Below are 19,421 nucleotides of genomic sequence, written 5' to 3' on the forward strand. Positions count from 1 at the left end.
TAAAATGGCCAAATTGGAGGAGCTGGAGGAGGTGGATCTGAGCGGAAACATGCTGAAGACCGTCCCCACCACCATCATGAACTGCAGGCGAATGCACACTCTGATCGCCCACTCCAACACCATCGAGGTCTTTCCTGAGGTCATGCAGCTGATGGAGATGAAAGTAAGTCCACGCTGGCGACTCATCTGTGCACTCCTGACCACATGCCGCTCTACATGAACATTTTATGACCTAGGGGATTCTTTTTTTTTGCGTCAGTGCGTGGATCTCAGCTGCAATGAGCTGAGCGAGATCACTCTCCCAGAAAACCTGCCCCCGAAGCTTCAAGAGCTTGACCTGACGGGAAACCCTCGTCTCAACTTGGACCACAAGACTCTAGAGCAGCTTAAGTATGTCGCTGTTCCTCCACAGTAATACATATTTACATAATGGAGTTTTCTTTTGCCTTTGCAAATGACCTGAACTCAACATAAGTGTTTTTTCCCTCCAGTAATATTCGCTGCTTTCGCATCGATCTGCCTCCAACCTTCTCATCGAACGAGGCATCTGGTGGGCCTGCTGTGTGGAGCCATGGTTACACGGAGGCCTCAGGCGTCAAGAACAAGTAAATAAACACCATCCCTCTCCTCCATCACAGCCTCAAATCTGTTGAGGACTCATTATCACACCACTTATGAAGAACATATTAAAGAAGAACTTGATCAGCACATGAAATAAAACTAAAATATTCCTGCAGCAGAAAAAGGTGGGAGCAATTCCACAACAGCTTCTGCTGTCCTGCACGGCCAGATGAATTATTGTTGTTTTTTTTGTTGGCGTGTGGGCTAACAGTCAATAGGTGGTCCTCACACAGAGCTTCTTTTTTATTTCTCTTAGACTATGTGTCGCAGCTCTCTCGGTCAACAGTTTCTGCGGCTCTCGTGAAGCTCTGTACGGCGTCTTCGATGGAGACAGAAACGTGGAAGTGCCCTACCTCCTGCAGTGCACCATGAATGACGTGTTAGCTGAAGAACGGCACAAGACAAAAAGTGAGGAGGACTACATGACCAACACCTTTCTCGTCATGCAAAGGTAAGTGATGGCTTTTCCCAGACCTAATAACACATTTACTGACAACTAGAATGATTTATATCTAAAGGTGTGTTATGAAAAAATGTCTACAATTTCAGTCAAAACAGATTTTTTTTAATCAAATCCCATGAGGATTATTAAAGACCCACCCATTAAAATTGTTCTTGTGGCATTTTTCTCATGATGGAACGCATATATTAAGAAGAAAAAAGCAGTTTAAAAAATAACTTGTTTTCAATGACATGGATAATGTGCGGGGCGGGCCGCAAACCCCCATAGAGGCTCCCTCAATGCTCTTACCAATGGTCCCGCCCACAACTCGGAGGCAAGTTTCTAATGATCTACTGCCTCTCTGCAGAAACTAAACCGTCCTAGAAAAAAAGTATTTTTGATTTAGGAAGAAACTGCATAATCATAATTAAAAGACTACTGGGAACACTTTAAAACAGGGGTGTCCAAACTTTTTTCTTTAGACGGCCAAAATGTAAATCATTGGTAGGTGAGCCAAATGCATGACATGTGAGGAAATAAAAGCAAAAAGTTAAAATACTTGCTCTGTGGGGCGAGAGGAAAGTAATTTCATCTGTGCTGTATGTCATGTGTGTGCAGCATATTTGACAATAAAGCTGACTTTGACTTTTTGGACTTTGAAAATACAGCATTGAAGTTATTTATTCTGTTTCATGTAAGAACAGAACATGAAGGAGTAAATAGCACATTTTTGTATTTCAAATGTAAAAACAAAGCTTCTGGCATTTTTTGAATGAATAACTGGAACAAGGAAAAACTATTTATCAAAGAAAAACGGCTACACACGAAGCTGGTCTTTGGATTTTATGAGTGTTTCAATGTCACTGATAGGTTGAATATGTCCTCCAAGTGTAAGTCTGTCAGGGAGGGTTCATGACACTGGGGGGCCGTTCCGATGGATGGGTGGGTGGGTTGATGGATGTTTTTTTTACGATTTTTTTGTACCATAGATGTTTTGGCAAATGGGGTTCTCTATCTCCTGCCTGATGGCAGAAGAGAGAAGGAGTAATAGAGAGGGTGAGTGGTGTCCTCAGTGATGAAAGTGGCTTTCCTCATCACCTATCGCCTATACAGGTCACTGAGAAGGGACGGTGGTGTTTGAGTAATTTTGGTGGCCTTATTGATTATTTTAGAGAGAAGGTTTTTTGTTCAAGGGTAAGATAGTTGAAACAGGACGAAATATGAAATGAGAGGATGGATTCTATGAGTGAAATATACACCATGGATAAGATATTCTTATTTGAATAATCCTCAACGTCTCTTTTTAAGTTTTCCTCTTTTTTTATAAGACTTTCTGTGTTTCTTTTTTAGGATTTTTCAATCAAATTTTTTAAAACTAAAGTAGCTACAAATATAAACACAAATGGAGAAATCAGTGTGATCCCTTTAACACCAAAGCTGTCTCCTGCAACACCTTAAAAACAAACGGTAATCTTTGACCATTTACACGATCAACATGAGTCAGCTGATTCTGACGTGGAGAAAAGTGGCCTTTCACATCAGCCATATTGCGAGACATTACTAACGTAAAGTAATGCATAATCCGCAAAGCTGCTTCTCCGTGACAGAATCTGCTGATTTAAGTTGCTGGCGTAAGTGTTGCATGTCAGCGCATTTCTCCACTACACAATCTGCTGGATAAACCTTAATTGCATAAACAGTTGATAAGTTACAGTAATCGAAAGAACGTAAACTCTAGAGCTAAATCTCCAGTGTTAAATGATTGAACTCTTTTAAATCAGACATCTGAATTTAATGATAAAAAAACAGGCTTTCAGTTTTTTCTTCTGCCTTTTCCTTCAGGAAACTGGGAACTGCAGGGCAGAAACTCGGTGGCTCTGCAGCCTTGTGTCACATTCGCCACGACCCCACCGACCTGGGGGGCTGCTTCACCCTCACTGCTGCTAACGTGGGAAAGTGCCAGGCCATCCTGTGCCGCGATGGAAAGCCGCTGTCGCTGTCGCTGCTGCACAATGTCGGGTTGGAGGAAGAGTATCGGAGAGTCAGGCAGCACAGAGCCATCATCACTGAGGTAGAGACCATAGAAAAGACACACGTACACTGAGGACAATGTGATTTATATCTGTTTAGATGTAGTTAGGAATTGTATTGACCAGTTATTGATTCGTCTCTCTTGTAGGACAATAAAGTGAATGGGGTGACCGATTGCACTCGAATTATGGGCTACTCCTTCCTTTACCCTTCGGTTGTCCCTTGTCCGTACGTGAAGACAGTCACTCTCACTCCTCAGGATGAGTTCTTCATTCTGGGGAGCCGTGGCCTGTGGGATGCTGTGTCCCCCACCGAAGCCGTGGAGGCCATTCGGAATGTTCCTGACGGGCTGGCTGCCGCCAAGAAGCTGTGCACGCTGGCGCAGGGCTACGGCTGCACCGACAGCATCAGCGCCGTTGTGGTCCAGCTCAGTGTGAGTGAAGATTGCTGCTCCTGCTGCTGCTCTGAGCCCCAACAGCCTCCTCCCAGCCCTGGCCTGGGGGCCTATCCCCCGTCAGCCTCCTCCATCAAGGAGAGGCCCTCGGACGGCTCCCTCCCCGTACCCCCCTCGTCCTGCAGTGAAATCAGCAGTGAGATTAGCACCAGCGAGATGAGCAGTGAGGTTGGTTCCACAGCCTCCTCCGATGAGCCCCCGCAGAGCTCCCTGGTGGTCCTGCAGGAGCAGCCTCACCACCCCCACCTCCACCACCAGCCTCATCTGCTGTCTCTCCAGCAGCAGCAGCAGCAGCAGCTGCAGGCCCACACAGCAACTCAGCCCTGCCAGTATCTGCTCCCGGGCTCAGAGTTGCCTTCCGCTCGCAGCTGCTGCGCTCTCCATCCCGCCTGCTTGGCCGGATCCTTTCAGAGGCAGCTGTCCAGCGCCACCTTCTCCAGCGCCTTGTCTGACAACGGCCTGGACAGTGAGGATGAAGAGCCCATCGCTGGGGTCTTCTCCAACGGGAGCCGCGTAGAAGTGGAAGCAGACGTCCACTGCCTCAAAAAGGAGTTGCTCTCATCACCTCAAACATCAGGATCCCCCTCCATCCATGAGCGCAACCTGCTCACTCTTCCCCCACCGCCCCCTCCACCACCAAGCACCCCAGAGCCTTTAGAGGATGGGGTGGAGATGAACCAAGCAGAACCCGAGAACGGGTTTGAGAGGGATGAGTCCTGGCAAGGAGACGTGGGAAAGCTTTCAGGAAAACGGAGAGAAAATGGTTCAGTGGCACGCCAGGAAAAAAGCCACAACCTCATCGAAGTGGCGGCCGACGCTCCATCAAAGAAACCTGGAGGTTACTTCACAGCTCCTGCCCAACCGGATCCAGACGACCAGTTCATCATCCCGCCGGAGCTGGAGGAGGAGGTGAAGGAAATCATGAAGCAGCATCAGCAGAAGCAGCAGAAGCCTCCCAGGACGGATCAACCAACAGACTATTATGACACGCCTCTCTGAAGAGCTGCAGCTCCTTCTCCAGACGCACATGAAGAGGTTCCTCTGCGGCACAGATCCCTGTGGTGAAAACAGCCGGAGAAACGTGCACTGAAGCCTGCTACACTCATGCAGTCAAACAAGCAAACAAGCCCTTTAATGTCATTCATGAGCCCACGGACTCGAATCTCAGAGTCCGTGGATCTCACCCTTCTTCTTTTTTTGTTTTTCCAGTGGAAAACCAGCTGAGTCTGTAATGAATAGAAGTATATTTGAAATGAGTTTGTCACAGCACTTGGGTTTTTTTTCTTCTGTTTTGTTTTGTAAAAACGTACCATATCTTTTGATGTAAAAGCAGACAGGGACTTTTAGATGCAGTTTAATCCTTATATTATCATTGAGCTATGTTGAACGGTACACCATTAAAACCACACCTAACTGTTGTAGATAGGGCACTTTAAAAACAACTATTTCTTCAGTGAATCATGGCCCCTGGCCTGTACAAATGATATAGAAATTCTTTGTAGAAATTTGCAATACTAACTCCTAGGAGTTGCATACTCTTTACAGTGACTCAGTCACTTTTTACTAATCTTCTCTGAGAGAAATGGCTTTTTTTAATGATTGTAAATAAGAGAAATGTTATATACTGCATACTCGTATGTCAGTGAAAGTTTTGTTGTGGGGAGGATGTATTATTTTGTTTTTTACCTGACAGCATAGAGCCACTACATCTCACACACAAATCTAAACGTGCAAACACGGGATAGAAACCAATATAACTACAAGAGGTGGCTTTGGTTTGTTGTGATGTCCCTGTAGTCATCACTGCATCTGCTGAACACTAAAAGATTCCCTGCATGCACACACATCGAAAACACACAGACACAGATTCTCACAGGTTTTATTATCCCCACCTCCCTCCTGGAGTAACTGTTATCACCGGCATGACTGTGTCCAGGTCAGTAATATAAACAAATATATCTATTCGGGGGAGGGGGGAAGACCACACAAATGTTTCTGTCTTTGGTATAATAAATTTTAAATTTGTGTAAATAAAGGATGTATTCTGTGAATTATTTCAGAGAATCTGCTTTTGGAATCACATATTTTCATTGGAAGATTCATTGATTTTCTAAAACACTTTATTTTACCTTTAACTCTTGTTCTATCCTATGGGTCCAGATGACCCGATCCTTACATTGACATGTTATCCTTACCATGACACAGGTGGATAAAGGTGAAAAGGATTTCATGTAATCCATGAACACCAGTGAAGATCACAAATCATTGAAGAAAAAATGTTCAGCACCCTGTCTAGTGGGTCTAGATGACCCAACTCCCGATGTTAAAGTGCCTAGGACAGCACAAGGTTTAACATTGCTCCCATGTTATATATTTATTGTCCAGCAGATGGCGATCTAGTACATGGGGTGACCTTGCCTGATCTGCCTCTCTGCCGATTTCCTGCTGTTCCATCACGTCTCCAGTTAAAGTCTGACATTCGACACATTTCCCATGACCAAGCTGTTGTCCGTTATGCCTTTCTTGTATTTCTTCTTCATGCAGACGACGCTCACGGCTGTGAGGATCAACATTGCTCCCAGTACAGACAGAGACGAGGCCAGTGCCAGAGTGGTTTTGTCCTTGATCGAACCTCTGTGCTGACAGTTTTCCCCGTAATACCACCAGTCCTTACCCACCACACATCTGGAAAGGAAAAGAAATGAGCTACACATGAGAGAGGGACATTAAAGTAGATGTTTCAAACATTCACACAAGCAAATCATGGAGCCACAACGTCAGAGGAGAAATGTAACCTCCATCCTTATTTATTTATTTATTTATTAAATCAATTAAGTTTAAGTTTCTTCTCTAAAATTGTTTGGTTTAAAGGAATAACATTATTCGATGCTAATTTTAAAGCATTATTATTTGTTTGCTGAAGAGAAAATCACGCCTTTGCAGAATAACTGGTGAAACTTGAAAGCTGGCTTTGGTAAATGCTCACCTGCATGCAGGCTTGGCTGCATCAATAACACAGACTCCTCCATTCTGACACTCCACATTGTTGCAGACAGATGGGTCAACGGTTGCAGCTGTTGTTGACTGTGAGGTGGTGGGCGGTTTTGAGGTTGTGGGAGGCAAAGGCTGAGACTCTGTCAGATGAGACACATCTAAAAAAAGAAAGCAGAAGGGTTATAGGGAGCCATGGCAAGGAGGAATGAAAGTCACAGAACAATTTCTTTTTTTCCTTTACCCCTCATAAAGGAGTTGATTGATCCTGAACATAATTGAGTCTTCTATTAATTAGAAGTTTGAAACAAACATAATTAAATGATTTTATTCTTACCACTGATCCAAAAGAGGATAACAGTGTTTTTTTCTTTAAGAAGAACTGGAGTTGAGGGAATGGTTGTTGTTTTGAGTGTTTACCCTCCATCGTGAGAAGAAAGATGGCATCTCCTCCCTTAATGAAATCCCTGCTTCTGGCCCTGAGGTGGGTGAGGAACACAGCGGTACCAGCGCCCGGCCCTCTGAAGTACTTGGATCCATCTGTGTCTGTGACCTCCACGCCAACTTTTCGAGGATCGTCCCAGAAAAACTGGTCGGAGTCTGCACAAAGAAAGACAAAACAAATATGATCTTACTAGGAAACATGTTGATAAAAAGTTTTCCCTTATGGGGTCGATGGTGGCACCTGATGCTTTCATGGTGGGGTCCGTAGTGACGCTGCGCTGGTTGGACATTCTCTTCTGGATGTGGGGGTGCTGATCCATAAGCATCATAGTCATTTGTTTCCAAGGGCACGGCCATGTCTGACCCGTGTCCTCCTCACGGGCTACGAGATGGGAGTAGGCAGACAGCTCGTTGGGGTACCCTTCCACGCCGTTGGGGTACAGCTGCATTTGAAAGGTGTACCCTTGCTTAGAAGTGAATGGGGGGCTAAAGATGGATTTGTTAGTTGGGGTGTTTTCCATGAGGTGACTAAAGTTCTTTACTCGCCAGATAAACTCTGGACAGGAAGTCTCTGAGAGGTTGATGTCGTCCAGGGACAACCCCCCTGCTGCAGAACCAGAACCCCCCTTTGTCCCCTGAAAGACGACACGGAATTTTGTTTTGACGTCGAGACTCACGTGGTGAAGTTGCCACAGCTCCTGAGGATGTCCTGCCCAGAAGAAAACCAAATCCGTCAGCATCAAATACAAGCAAAGACTCAGACTTTATCGTCAGTCACCATCTATGGTGGTTATGAAGCGCAGAGTTCCATTGGGGTTGGTTCCGTCAAACTCCCTGACGTGGATCTTGAGTGTGTCACTGGGACCGGCACTGTTGTAGTAGAAGAACTGCAAACACTGAAATCCTCTTTTGGGGTGAACGATTCTACTCTCCAGTGTAGCTGTGTCTCCACTGTCCGCAATACCAGTGTTGAAGTGCATGAAGTATCCAGAGCCTGAAGGTCAGAAGTAGTATGCATTCAGTGTATAAAATCTTTCAAAAAAAACAAACCTGCAGCTGATTTGAAACAACAAATACTTAGATTTGCCAAAACAGATGCCAAACAGATAAAAAAAACATATTTATTGAACATAAAAAAGTAAAATTCTGGTGTTTAGATTTGAAAATAGCTTACTATGTTATAATTAAGGGCCTGCAACCTGAGGCTCTGGAGCCACATGCGCCTCTTTTATCCCTCCACTCTGGCTCTTTATTTTTTATTAAAAATGCTAACAATTAGATTTTTTTTTCTTTAGCTAATAGGTTTCAGTTAAGTTTTGTCATTTGTCCTATTAGATTTAACATGTCAGATAAATTGATGCGAAAGGGCTTAACCGACTCTCAGAGCAGTTTATTATTATTGTTTATTGTGGCGGCCGTGGTGCAGCGGTAGGGCGGTCGTCCCATGATCGTAAGGTTGCAGGTTCGATTCCCGCCTTGCACGCCCATGAGTCGAAGTGTCCTTGGGCAAGACACTGAACCCCACCTTGCCTCTGGTGGTAGGCGGGCGCCTGTGTTTGGCAGCGGAGCGACCACCAGTGTGTGAATGTGTGTGTGACTGGGTGAATGGGTCTGTGACTGTAAAGCGCTTTGTCCTTGTAGGAAGAAAGGCGCTATATAAGTATACGCCATTTACCATTATTAGAACATATCTAAAGCATTTTTTTTTTTTTCTGCTCCAAAACAGGAGACACTGTTCCTAAAACTGTTCTTTAAATTGGATTCTCCACAAATGCTGTTATGTTAATAATCAACAGTAGGATGAAGGTGCACCAAAGTCATGATGATGGAAAATATGTTTAAATTGGCTTTCTTGCATTTTTTATCTAAGTAAATCTGCTGCAGGAGGATCTCATACTTAGAGAGTATTTTATTTTGAAAGAAAAGTCTCTGTACTGCTTGAAAAAAGTAACATAAATTAGAATTGTTATGCATATAAAAATATAAATCTGTTTAATTTTTTTTAAATCTACATTTTATAATTGAATTTCCCATTGGCTACAAAAACATAGATCAACTGTGTTTATCTAAAACAATGCGGCGGAACTTTGTGGCTCTCATAGGGTTTTGGTTTGAAAAAACTGGACCATATGGAAAAATCTGGTTTCAGGAATTATGGGACTGCCTTGAGTCAAAAAGAATGACTCCTCTGTGTGTGCACTTTGGACTGTACAACTTTTTCTAAATTTTAACCCTTGAATAATAAACATGGAATGACCTGAGGAGTAATAAAACCCTATTGACTACTGTCTAAAGAACAGATTTAAAGTCTCCAGACAGACTATTAATAGGAAGTTGAGATGCTTTTGCTCATATTTTTTGGTATCATTTCATAACTATATTAGACCCCCCTCACCAGTGCATTTGCCGTTGTTGGAGTAGTCCATGTCAGGGCCCCCGGCGGCGCTGGTAACTCGGATCCAGTCGGCCTTATCGTCGTGCCCCTGCACCATTCCACAAATGTTCTCGCGTTCAAAGTCACACGAGTCCAGAAAGGTGGAGCCCTGCGCTAAAAAAAATGACACAAACAGAGATGAGCTGGTACTTTGGACTGCAATAATCTAATCATCCATTGTGACATATGTTTTGTTTTTGCACTCAGAGCCTGCAACTTTGTTGATTTTTTATCCTGGTAATCTCTTAAAATTAGAAAATAATGTAGAACTATTGAAATAATGGCACATTATACTGAAATTTCACTTCTTTAACAACAACTTTTTTTTAATCAAACAATCTTTATTTGGACTGATCTTAAAGAAATATTGACATTGTCAGTCTAAAAAGGTGTCCAAACTAGGATCATTTCTGAACAAAAGAGTACATTTTGTCAAAAGAAAACCTTCAGCCTGGATGCTGGCTCTTACTGCAGTTGTAGAGGCGGTGCAGCTTGAGCAGGTCGCTGTCACTGAACTCCATCCGCTGGCCTATCACATCGCTGAAAGCGGGGATCTTGGTGACAATGGTGGGCTCGGAACCGTTCCGAAAAGCATTTTTGCTGTAGTGCATCATGGAGCCGTAGTCGTACGGGACCCCCAGAGAGCTGGAGGTGGTGTCATTGTAGGTGTTAAAGTTGTGTTCTCTACCTGTACATTAGATATTTGTAGAAAAGAGGTCACCAATCTCTTAGAATCTCTCCCAATTTTCAATCTCTAATCTTAATATACAAATATAGTCATTATTTTGTCAAGATATGTCCTAAAGACTAGGCATTAAAAATCTTTGAAACTTTTCCATCCTTGTCTTATCTTTTTAGGATGTCGCAACTAGCAGAACAAAAAAACCTGCTAATCCCATATGTAGTAAAAGCAACGTCTAAAGCCATGTCAAATGTTGTAAAAATGTATATTACCATTCAGAGCAAGTGCACTAAAGAAAAAGTGTTGAACAAGCAGAGACAGAAGCAACAGTCTGTATTTTGTTAGTACAAAACCCCATTGGCAGATTTTCTTAAAAATAATAAGAAAAAAAAAAACTGCCAATTTGCCAAAAAAAAAAGACATTGTTACAGATGAAGTTTTAGTCAGGCGTGTTTTCTTAAATGATGATTATTTTGCTACTGAAACTCTTTCTTGATAAGATTATCTATCTTGCTAGAAAGAAAATAAGACACATTTTTCTGAAATGATGGCCTTTTTTACAAAAAAATTTAAGATTTAATTTTCACAGTGTAGGATGTTGAGTACCATCCAAGATGCGGTCCCACATGATGCGGACATAGTCATCCCGGTCTGATCTGGACTGCTCGTGCCAAAAACCCAAGGCGTGAAGGAATTCATGTTCAATGGTGGCAATGCGGTCACAGTTTGTTCCAATGGATAACCTCTGCTTCCCAACTCGACGATTACCAACAGACGAGAAACAGCTTTTGGGGGAAAATCAACAATTTTGTGAACATGACACCAGAAACTTCCATTTTGTTTGCATTTTGGAGATAAAAGAACAGAAAAAAAAATCATTTTTCTGGTTTTACCCGTTCCCTTTAAAGATGGAAATGTAGTTTTCTTCTCCACTCCATGGTTTGAAGTCGATGCAGGACTTAAGGCGGTATTGCTCGAAGGCCTTAAGAATCACACCTTTTGCATTGATCTCTGCAAAGAAGATGATGAATTGGGTCCATTAGAGGTTAAAGTTGTTTCTGACATTTTTAGACATGTCTGTAGTGTTTAGTGAATTCTGAAAAACAACCTGTTTAAGTTTACAGGTTTGTGCACTCACTTTAGATCATACGACAAACAACACAGATCCAGTTTATCTACTTAGGAGACAGATAAGATTATTTAGATATACGCGTCAGTAATTCACCCTCTGACTCCTTAATTATGTGGAAAATTAGAGAAAAGTATAAACCAATAAGTGCAGCACTACTTAAAAACAACTTCTATTTGTTATTTGACATAAATATTGTAGAAATCTAACAAAACGTTGTCAGGTAAAAGTTGGAAAGACTTTAAGAAATCTTAGGCATTTAATTAACTCAAATAAATTGTGGAAAATCGTATTATTTTACCTAAAAGTCAACTAAAAACGTTTTATGCTAGGAAAGCATTTTAACTGTTTTTATTTGGGCTTGGGATGATTGTTTTGTGTGGTATTCGTATTTTGTCTTTTTCGTTTTTATGCTTTATGTATATATATATATATATAAACCTGTGAAGCACCTTGGGACTTCTTCCTGTGAAAGGTGCCATATAAATATAAATAAAATTAACTTATTTAATTACGTACCTAAATCATCTTCCATGTAATATGGAATAGTCTTTGGCCACTTATACTCGTCTCCAATAATGGAATTCCGGGTTTGCTTCTGTATAAAAAAGCAATTAAAAAGAACAAAAACAAGATAATGAGGTGAGGTTTAACACTCCACCACCAAATTCAGCTGTGGAAATGAAAATTAAAAGGGATTCAATAACACACCTCATCAAGCACAATGTCCCCCTCCACAAGGTTTAATCCAGCCTCTGTGGAGTTGGAGAGTACAGATATTTGGTTCACATGATTAAAAACCATCAAATGGGAAACAAAGGCCCTTTCTTAATACCATTGTTGATGTCGAAAATGTCAAGATCTCGCCCACCATCCACATCCAAATCTGTTAACGATTAAAGGAAAAGAGTGGACACAAATGAAGTGATTAAGTTGGCCAAAACAGTTTTTTCTGAGAAAAAAGCCTACCTGAAATCTTTGCGGTGGGCTACAGAAGATAGAAAAGGACAAGGTAACTGTGCGGTTAACAAGAAAACGTCGTTATTCTCCATCTGATGTAAAAAGTAAATGATTCTTACCAAGCAAAGGGATGAACCACAAAGAAGGCAAAGAATCGGAAGAAAAAACACGCATCCACTTTTTTTCCCTGCCATGTTACAGAATGTCCCTAGAATTGGAATTACACAGAAATGACAGAGGTGTTGTGAATGATAAAATAGTCAGAGTTTACAGGTCAATAACTGACAGAGCCATAAAGAGCTGAGTTATTCAACAACTTCAATTTACTTCATCAGCAAATACTTGCATGTTTTTAAGGGCTTGAATGAGGGATATGGACTGAGGTGATGCTATTTTTAAAGACCCACTGATGAAAACTGTCTTATTGGTATGTTTGTCATGGTCTTGTGGCCTTCTTCTTATGATGGAGGACAATTTTGTTTTAAACGAAGCTCAAAATTACAGTTCTGACTGTGACTTTATTCAAATCACTGGGAATCAAGAGCAGACGGAAAAATATGTTTATTTGGGATGTAGAAAATGAGCTTGGTGCCGGTTCCCTGCTTTGCGCTCTCAGCTACAGGAAGCAGAAAGGGAGGCGGCTACGCCCCCCTTTCCCGCCATTAACTACTGCCGCTCAGCGGAAACTATGTTCTAGAAAACGACACAGGTTTTTTGATTCAGGTTAAAAATGGCGCAGTCATATTTTAAAAACACATTCAAACATAGATCAAAAGACGATCAGAATGGGTCTTTAAAAAATGCATTCTATACTCTCAATACATATTTTTCTACAGAGATCATTTAAGATGTCAGCTTGATCAATGTTCAAGTGATGTTTTTCTTAAAAACTCTGACAGACTTATAAAATAATATGTAAGAAACAAAAAAGATAATATTATATATATATATATATATATATATATATATATATATATATATATATATATATATATATATATATATATATATATATTTTAGATACAGTGCCTTCGTGTTGTTAACTACGTGTAACTACGTGTTGTTTGTCTGCAGTCACGGTAAACCTCTCATGCTGGCAGATATCAAATTCATTACAGTCAACACATAAAATATCTTAGATTGAAACTGCAATGTACAAGCAAACCCAGAGAGATTTACACGAAAATCACAGGGAGTGAAAGGCTGCTCTTGAAAATTTTATATAAAAACAATCACAGACTGTAAGGATGTCATTGTTGTAACTCAGAAAAATCCTGCCTTTGGCATACAATTTTTACATCTTTTTTTTCCAGCTATTAAAATGTTTTCCTTTTTTAAAACTCACAGAACTTTAAAATGTTTTTTGCAGTTCAGTTTTCAACACTTGTGATAATTGCTGAACTTATATTATTTTATCTGTAATATTTTGGACCATCTCATCTTAAAAACATCTGATCACACAGACTCTCTGAAATTGCAAAACTTCCGCTCTCAAACTGAACATTTTTTTAAGATTTTGATCAAAACAGAACAGAAAAAATTTTGCCCTTAAAGCTGCATTTTCTCTTTCTGAAACTAGGACAAACTATTTATAAATTAGTGTTATAGATAGCTGCACATTTTTCAGTTTGGGTGATTACCTATTGACATTTCATGGACCCCGCTTTATAACACTTAGAAAATGTAAACCTGAGATAAATGAGAGCAATGGAGCTTCACTGATGCAGCTCACATTCTTGCTGTACCTTTTCCTGTGATTTATATGTGATTTTAGTTTAAATATAAAAAAAAAAAAATCTACATTATGAGACCCACAACAGGCATAAAACTCACAATATGGGATCAAAGTGATACAGTGACGATCCAGAGAGGTTTATAAGTGTTGTGGAATAATGCAATGCTTCATTGGTTGCATTAAAATGATAAACTATGTGTTGTAGGAAAGTCTCATGTGCTTTCAATTACAACGGCCGGTGTCTCCAGAACACTTTCTTTATGATATTCTGCTGTTCTATATGTAAAATCTTGCATAGACACGGTACAGGAGTACATTTGAAGCACTGGGAAGATCCTGTTTGGCACAGGAAGTCTTTCATTTTAAAAGGAAAGCCTATGAAAATAAAAATAAAAAACAATTTTAAAGTTTGAGAAAATTTTCATTTCTCTTTATATATCTGAAGAAACATAATTCCCATTTATTATAAAAGTAACGTCATGAATGCAAAGCAATTTTCCCAAATGAGAAGTTAAGACTTTGTGGCTCCTATTAGGTTTTGATCCTTGAAAGACACACACAAATAGCTTTTTTACTGTTGAAGGTTGCAGACTCCTGACCCACTGCAACAAAGTACATGGAGTGACCAGTCATCCCCTGCACAAGAGGTCACATCAACACTGAAGGGCTGACTCCAGAGTCTGAGGTACGCTTCCACCTGAAGGCCACAAACCACATATGAGGACAGGAAGGTCTGTGTCTTATTTTTGTCAACAAAAAGGAGAAACCTTCTCACCTCAGTTATCACCTTCCTTCTGTTTACAACACTCTGTTGAAACCCAGAAAGAGCCAGTTTCACCCAACAAGTCATGATAAGCCTTAGCGTAGCTTTACGACCAACTTCCGGGTCTATGTGACCCGAATCTTCTCAGGTCTTTGTTTTGGTCATCATTATCAAGTTCAAAAACCGGTTCTTCTTATTTAAAAACTACGTCCTTTTAAAACTTCTTCTGCTCTCTGACCCCCCGGCGTGATTCTCATCATGTTTCCTAATACGGGAATCTGCCATTCTGTTTGGGAAACGGTGTGACCTGAACATCATAATAGGCTGTAATTTCCAGATAATGATTTAATGTTTGATGCTTTCAGTGATATTTAAGCCTGAAAGGTTGAAGGTTTGTTTTCATCTCTGTTTATCTTTTAATCCTTTTACTCCCCCTCGGATAACAAACTCATTGTAGTTGTTGATCCCATAACCCGATACAGAACATCATCTCATTGCATTACACTCGAACATCCAGCATTCTGTGTGCGATGTCCCGAGACTGATGTTTATGGAAAATTACATCAGTTTTATTCATTTATGAACAGCAGTGTTCTTTAGAGAACGTTGTTTAGCTAAAATTATACTTTTTATTTCACAGCAAATGCAATGACAAAAGATTGTTGTGCTGCAGCAGACTTCACTTTTTTTTAATCTAGTTTGTGTATGCTGTTACTCTTTCATCCTTCATTACCTGTGTCCGAGCCGAGGCCATGATGAAGCTAGTCAGTGCCGCCCCAACAGAGACTGGATGTGATGCGAAGTGCATCTGCCAACTCCTCATTGCTCTGCCTCATTGGCTGTGCAGCAGCTGCCCATTCCCACTCTGAGCATGCCTCATGATGACAGAACAGAAGTCTGTCCAAATGAATGAACAACATGATTTATCATGAGGTCTAAACAAAAAAATGTTCTCTTTTTTATTTTTTTATTAGTATTTCACATTAATAGTTGTTCTTAGAAAAGGTCTGCTTTAAAAACAGGACATAGAATTAAGGGGTTACCTTCCGTCCCAGGAAATGCCCTCAAGATCAAAAGGATGAGTGTAAATGTAGGAGGTGAAATATAACTAACATATAAAAAAGCACAGGAGCAAAAAGTAACAGCGGACAGACTTTTCTGATAACAGAAGTCAACAGCTGAGTCCAAAATAGTTATTGATCTGCCTCTAGAAATCTTTTTAACTTTTTGGCAGCTTCTTTTAGTTTCAGATGGAACCAAAGTGTCAGAATTCCTCAACAGTTCTTGTTAACTTGTTCAGCTTATGATACACATCAATGTTTGGTTTCGGTTTTATTTTTTTTAATATTGTTTCCTGACGTGACCCTCTGCATTTTCCTGGACTTGGGACCGGCACATGAAAGCACTGGATTGTGCCCCCTTGTGGTTGCATTGCATAACTTTGAGGGGTTCACCACACCGGTGATGGTTGAAGCCTCCTCAGGGTCGTGGTGGTAGGATCTCCTGGGTCTTCCTGGTGGGGGAAAGGTCCACAAAATATTGCTTCATTTCTTTAAACCACTTCTCTACTTTGCATCTTATTCATAAATCCTTTTATGCTTCATTATGTTGTGTGGATGGGGGTCGAGGGAGTTTGTTGTCATTGTGTGTTTATGAAGGTCTTTGGTTTTGCTTTCGATTTCAAAGTTGTAAAAATGTTTTACTGTTTAAATTTCCAATCTGATCATCTTTAAATATGTTATGATAGTGTTTCCAGTGGTCTTTTAAGTATGATTATGCCAGTTTTAGCCAAAATCTTAAAACCTATGTTGGTTTTTAGGACGCAGTGTCTAGATTCGGAATTTGCGTCTGAGTTGTGATAAGAGTAAGTCTGCCCCCATTTCCCATCATCCTTTTGTTTACATTTTCTCGCACTTACACCCCCTAAAGCCCCCCAACCTAACATTGGAGTGGAACAAAAATGGAGAGTAATATTGGAGCTATCCAGCTGTACAGTTTTGACTGGAGTCGGGAACCTTTGCTTGCCACTATAGATCGTTTGTCACATCTACAAACTTTTTCCGACAGCATTTTTTGTCTGCTCCTATCATAACGATTTCAATAAAGAAAAACTCAGAAACACAATTGTAAGATTAATTTTCTTTATATATGTCCTGTATTGTGAGAAAGTGCCCAAAGAACATGTTAAAAACACCAAAAACAGGATTTTAAAACACACTGTTATTAAAAGTGTTTTATGAATAAAATTTGATTTGATTTAGTTTGAGGAAAACATATTTTTATAACGCACAAATTGAGTCTGACTTTGTTTGACTTTATGAGATTTCTTTGTAACCCACTCTGATGCAGTCTGGTGGGTAAAAAAAAAAGGGTTTTGGAAAAAGCTGACTTACTTGTTTTTCCCCTTCTCTGAACTCATCCCAATGTAAAAGGGCAGGAGCTAAAGTTGCTGTTTAATGCTTTTCTGTAGTTTCAGGCACCACTTTGATGTCTGCGCATATCTAACCGTGAACATTCATTCAACGCTACTCTGTGGCCATGACAATTATTCCTTAAAAACACCATTACACCTTGAATGGAGCTTTCATCTTAAGCTTTGCCTCAAACAGTTCCAGCCTCTTTCTCTGTTAGTTTACGTGGCTGCCTGCATGTGTAGATTCATTCATGACTGTTGGAGACAGAGCAAGTGCCAAGCATTCTTTTTTCTCCCTGCGTGTAGCTCTTTTGAAGATAATTCATCTTTGTCTTCAAAAAGTTGTTTCTTTTTCTGAACACAAATTTTTTCAAGTGCCACCATGTGTGGTTTTGACCTCTTGTGATTAGCTGAAGTCATGTTCTTCAAAAGATGAGCAATTCTGAGTTCTAATTAAACGCAGCGTGCCATTGCAGCAGGGAATCATTTTTAAAGTATTACTTTCAGAGTTCAAACTGACAGTTTTTCAATAAAAAGGCTCATCACTCTGAGAATTATTTGTGAAATTTCAGTGAAAGTTACACAGTTTCTAAAGAAAAATTCAAAATTTCAAAGTAAATCCAAGAGGAACCCTGGGAAATAATTTAAAAAGTGATAATGAACTATTTTAGTTTTTGAATAAACATTTAGACATCACATATTTACTTTGCCCTCCAGGACTTAGAATTTTAAGAAATGATCAAATGTGGTTAAATTACACAAAATCACCAAAAGTATTGGTTCACCCATCCAAATGATCAGAATCAGGTGTCCTAATCACTTGGCCTGGCCACAGGTGTATAAAATCAGCACTCAGGCATGCAGGCTGTTTTTTTAATTTTACAAACAATTGTGAAAGAATGGTCCGCTCTCAGAAGTTCAGTGAATTCCAGCATGGAACTGTCATAGGATGCTACCTGTGCAACAAATCCAGTCGTGAAATTTCTGCTTTCCTGAATATTCCACAGTCAACTGTCAGCTCCATCATAACAACATGGAAGAGTTTGAGAACAGCAGCAACTCAGCAACCAAGTGTTAAGCCACGTAAACAGACGGAGAGAGGATGCTGGAGCACATAGTGCAAAGAGGTCGCTGACTTTGTGCACATTCAGTTGCTACTGAGCTCCAAACTTAATGTGACCTTCAGATTAGATCAAGTACAGTACACAGAGAGTTTTATTGAATGGGTTTCCGCAGCCGAGCAGCTGCATCCAAGCCACACGTCGCCATGGGCAATGCAAAGCGTCAATGCTGTGGTGTAAAGCACACCACCCCTGGACTTTAGAACAGTAGAAATGCCCTCTTTGGAGTGACAAGTCAAGCTTTCCCTTCTGGCAATCTGATGGACGAGTCTGGGTTTGGAGGTTGCTACGACAACTGTGTATTTTGGACTGCATTGTGCCGAGAATGAACTTTGGTGGAGGAATTATGGTGTGGGGTTGTTAGGCTTGGCCTCTTACTTCCAAGGAAAGGAGGTACTCTGAATGCTTTGCTTCAGAATACCAAAATATTTTGGACAATTCCATGCTCCCAACCTTGAGGGAACAGTTTGGAGCGGGCCCCTCCCTCTTCTAACATGACAGTGCACCAGTGCACAAAGCAAGGTCCATAAAGACAAGGATGATAGTCTGGTGTGGGTGAACTTGACTGGCCTGCACAGTCCTGACTTGAACCTGATAGAACACCTCTGGGATGAATTGGAGCAGAGACTGAGAGTCAGGCCTTCCACCAACATCATTGTGTGACCTCACCAATGGGCTTTTGGAAAAATGGTCAGAAAATCCTATGAACACACTCTTCAACCTTGTGGACAGCCTTTCCAGAAGAGATGTAGCTGCAAAAGGTGGACGGACATCATATTGAACTCTATTGGTTAGGAATGGGATGGCACTTCAGTTCATATGCAAGTCAAAGGTGAGTCAATACTTTTGGTAATTACCTCCATTTACGATGTAGGGGTTTGACCTAAAGTTAATATCTTTACTTTTCATGATTGAAATGGTTACAATTCATGGTTCCAGAATCCAAGGAAACCAGAAACCATCTACGCAATCAAGATTTTTTACAAAACTTAAACCTTAAAACAGAATGAAACCTGAATGACATGTCTCCTTGTCGTTTGGTCTCCAGTGCTTGCTGTGTGCATAACAGAGTGGGCCACCCTTAAAAAGCTGCAAGTGGATCTGAAACTTAAGGTTAACGGTCACTTTCAATTTTTTTTTTTTATCATTTGACTCATCCACTCTTAGTTTAGACTCATGCAAACATCTTAATTTTGTCACT

The 19,421-nt window shown here is 40.7% G+C and overlaps 2 protein-coding genes across 3 annotated transcripts in view; one reads left to right on the top strand and one right to left on the bottom strand.

The window, feature by feature from the left end:
• Nucleotides 1-5,583, top strand: part of phlpp1 (PH domain and leucine rich repeat protein phosphatase 1) — a 55,592-nt gene extending 50,009 nt beyond the window's left edge. The window contains exons 12-17 of the mRNA XM_011486908.4: nucleotides 1-163; nucleotides 260-390; nucleotides 492-605; nucleotides 878-1,072; nucleotides 2,906-3,134; nucleotides 3,243-5,583. Coding sequence (XP_011485210.1) covers nucleotides 1-163; nucleotides 260-390; nucleotides 492-605; nucleotides 878-1,072; nucleotides 2,906-3,134; nucleotides 3,243-4,547 — 2,137 coding nt within the window. The 3' untranslated portion in view covers nucleotides 4,548-5,583. The remainder of the gene's footprint in view (nucleotides 164-259; nucleotides 391-491; nucleotides 606-877; nucleotides 1,073-2,905; nucleotides 3,135-3,242) is intronic.
• Nucleotides 5,412-12,442, bottom strand: mep1bb (meprin A subunit beta b). Of its 2 annotated transcripts, none has more exons than XM_011486909.4 (14): nucleotides 12,308-12,442; nucleotides 12,198-12,216; nucleotides 12,064-12,114; nucleotides 11,940-11,983; nucleotides 11,748-11,826; nucleotides 10,993-11,110; nucleotides 10,706-10,884; nucleotides 9,887-10,105; nucleotides 9,379-9,531; nucleotides 7,762-7,977; nucleotides 7,225-7,692; nucleotides 6,960-7,139; nucleotides 6,535-6,700; nucleotides 5,412-6,233 (listed from the first exon to the last, which is right to left on the bottom strand). In XM_011486909.4, exons 1-14 carry the CDS (start codon nucleotides 12,380-12,382, stop codon nucleotides 6,014-6,016), a joined length of 2,187 nt encoding a protein of 728 aa, XP_011485211.1. In that variant the 5' UTR covers nucleotides 12,383-12,442; the 3' UTR covers nucleotides 5,412-6,013. The 2 variants fall into 2 exon arrangements, 1 of the variants encoding a protein (XP_011485211.1); XR_013650417.1 differs by having other exon boundaries at nucleotides 5,651-6,233; nucleotides 6,877-7,139.
• Between the last annotated feature and the right edge of the window lie 6,979 nt (nucleotides 12,443-19,421).

This window comes from Oryzias latipes, chromosome 17 (genome assembly GCF_053564925.1).
Source record: "Oryzias latipes strain Hd-rR chromosome 17, Olatipes_Hd-rR_3.1".
NCBI lineage: Eukaryota > Metazoa > Chordata > Actinopteri > Beloniformes > Adrianichthyidae > Oryzias > Oryzias latipes.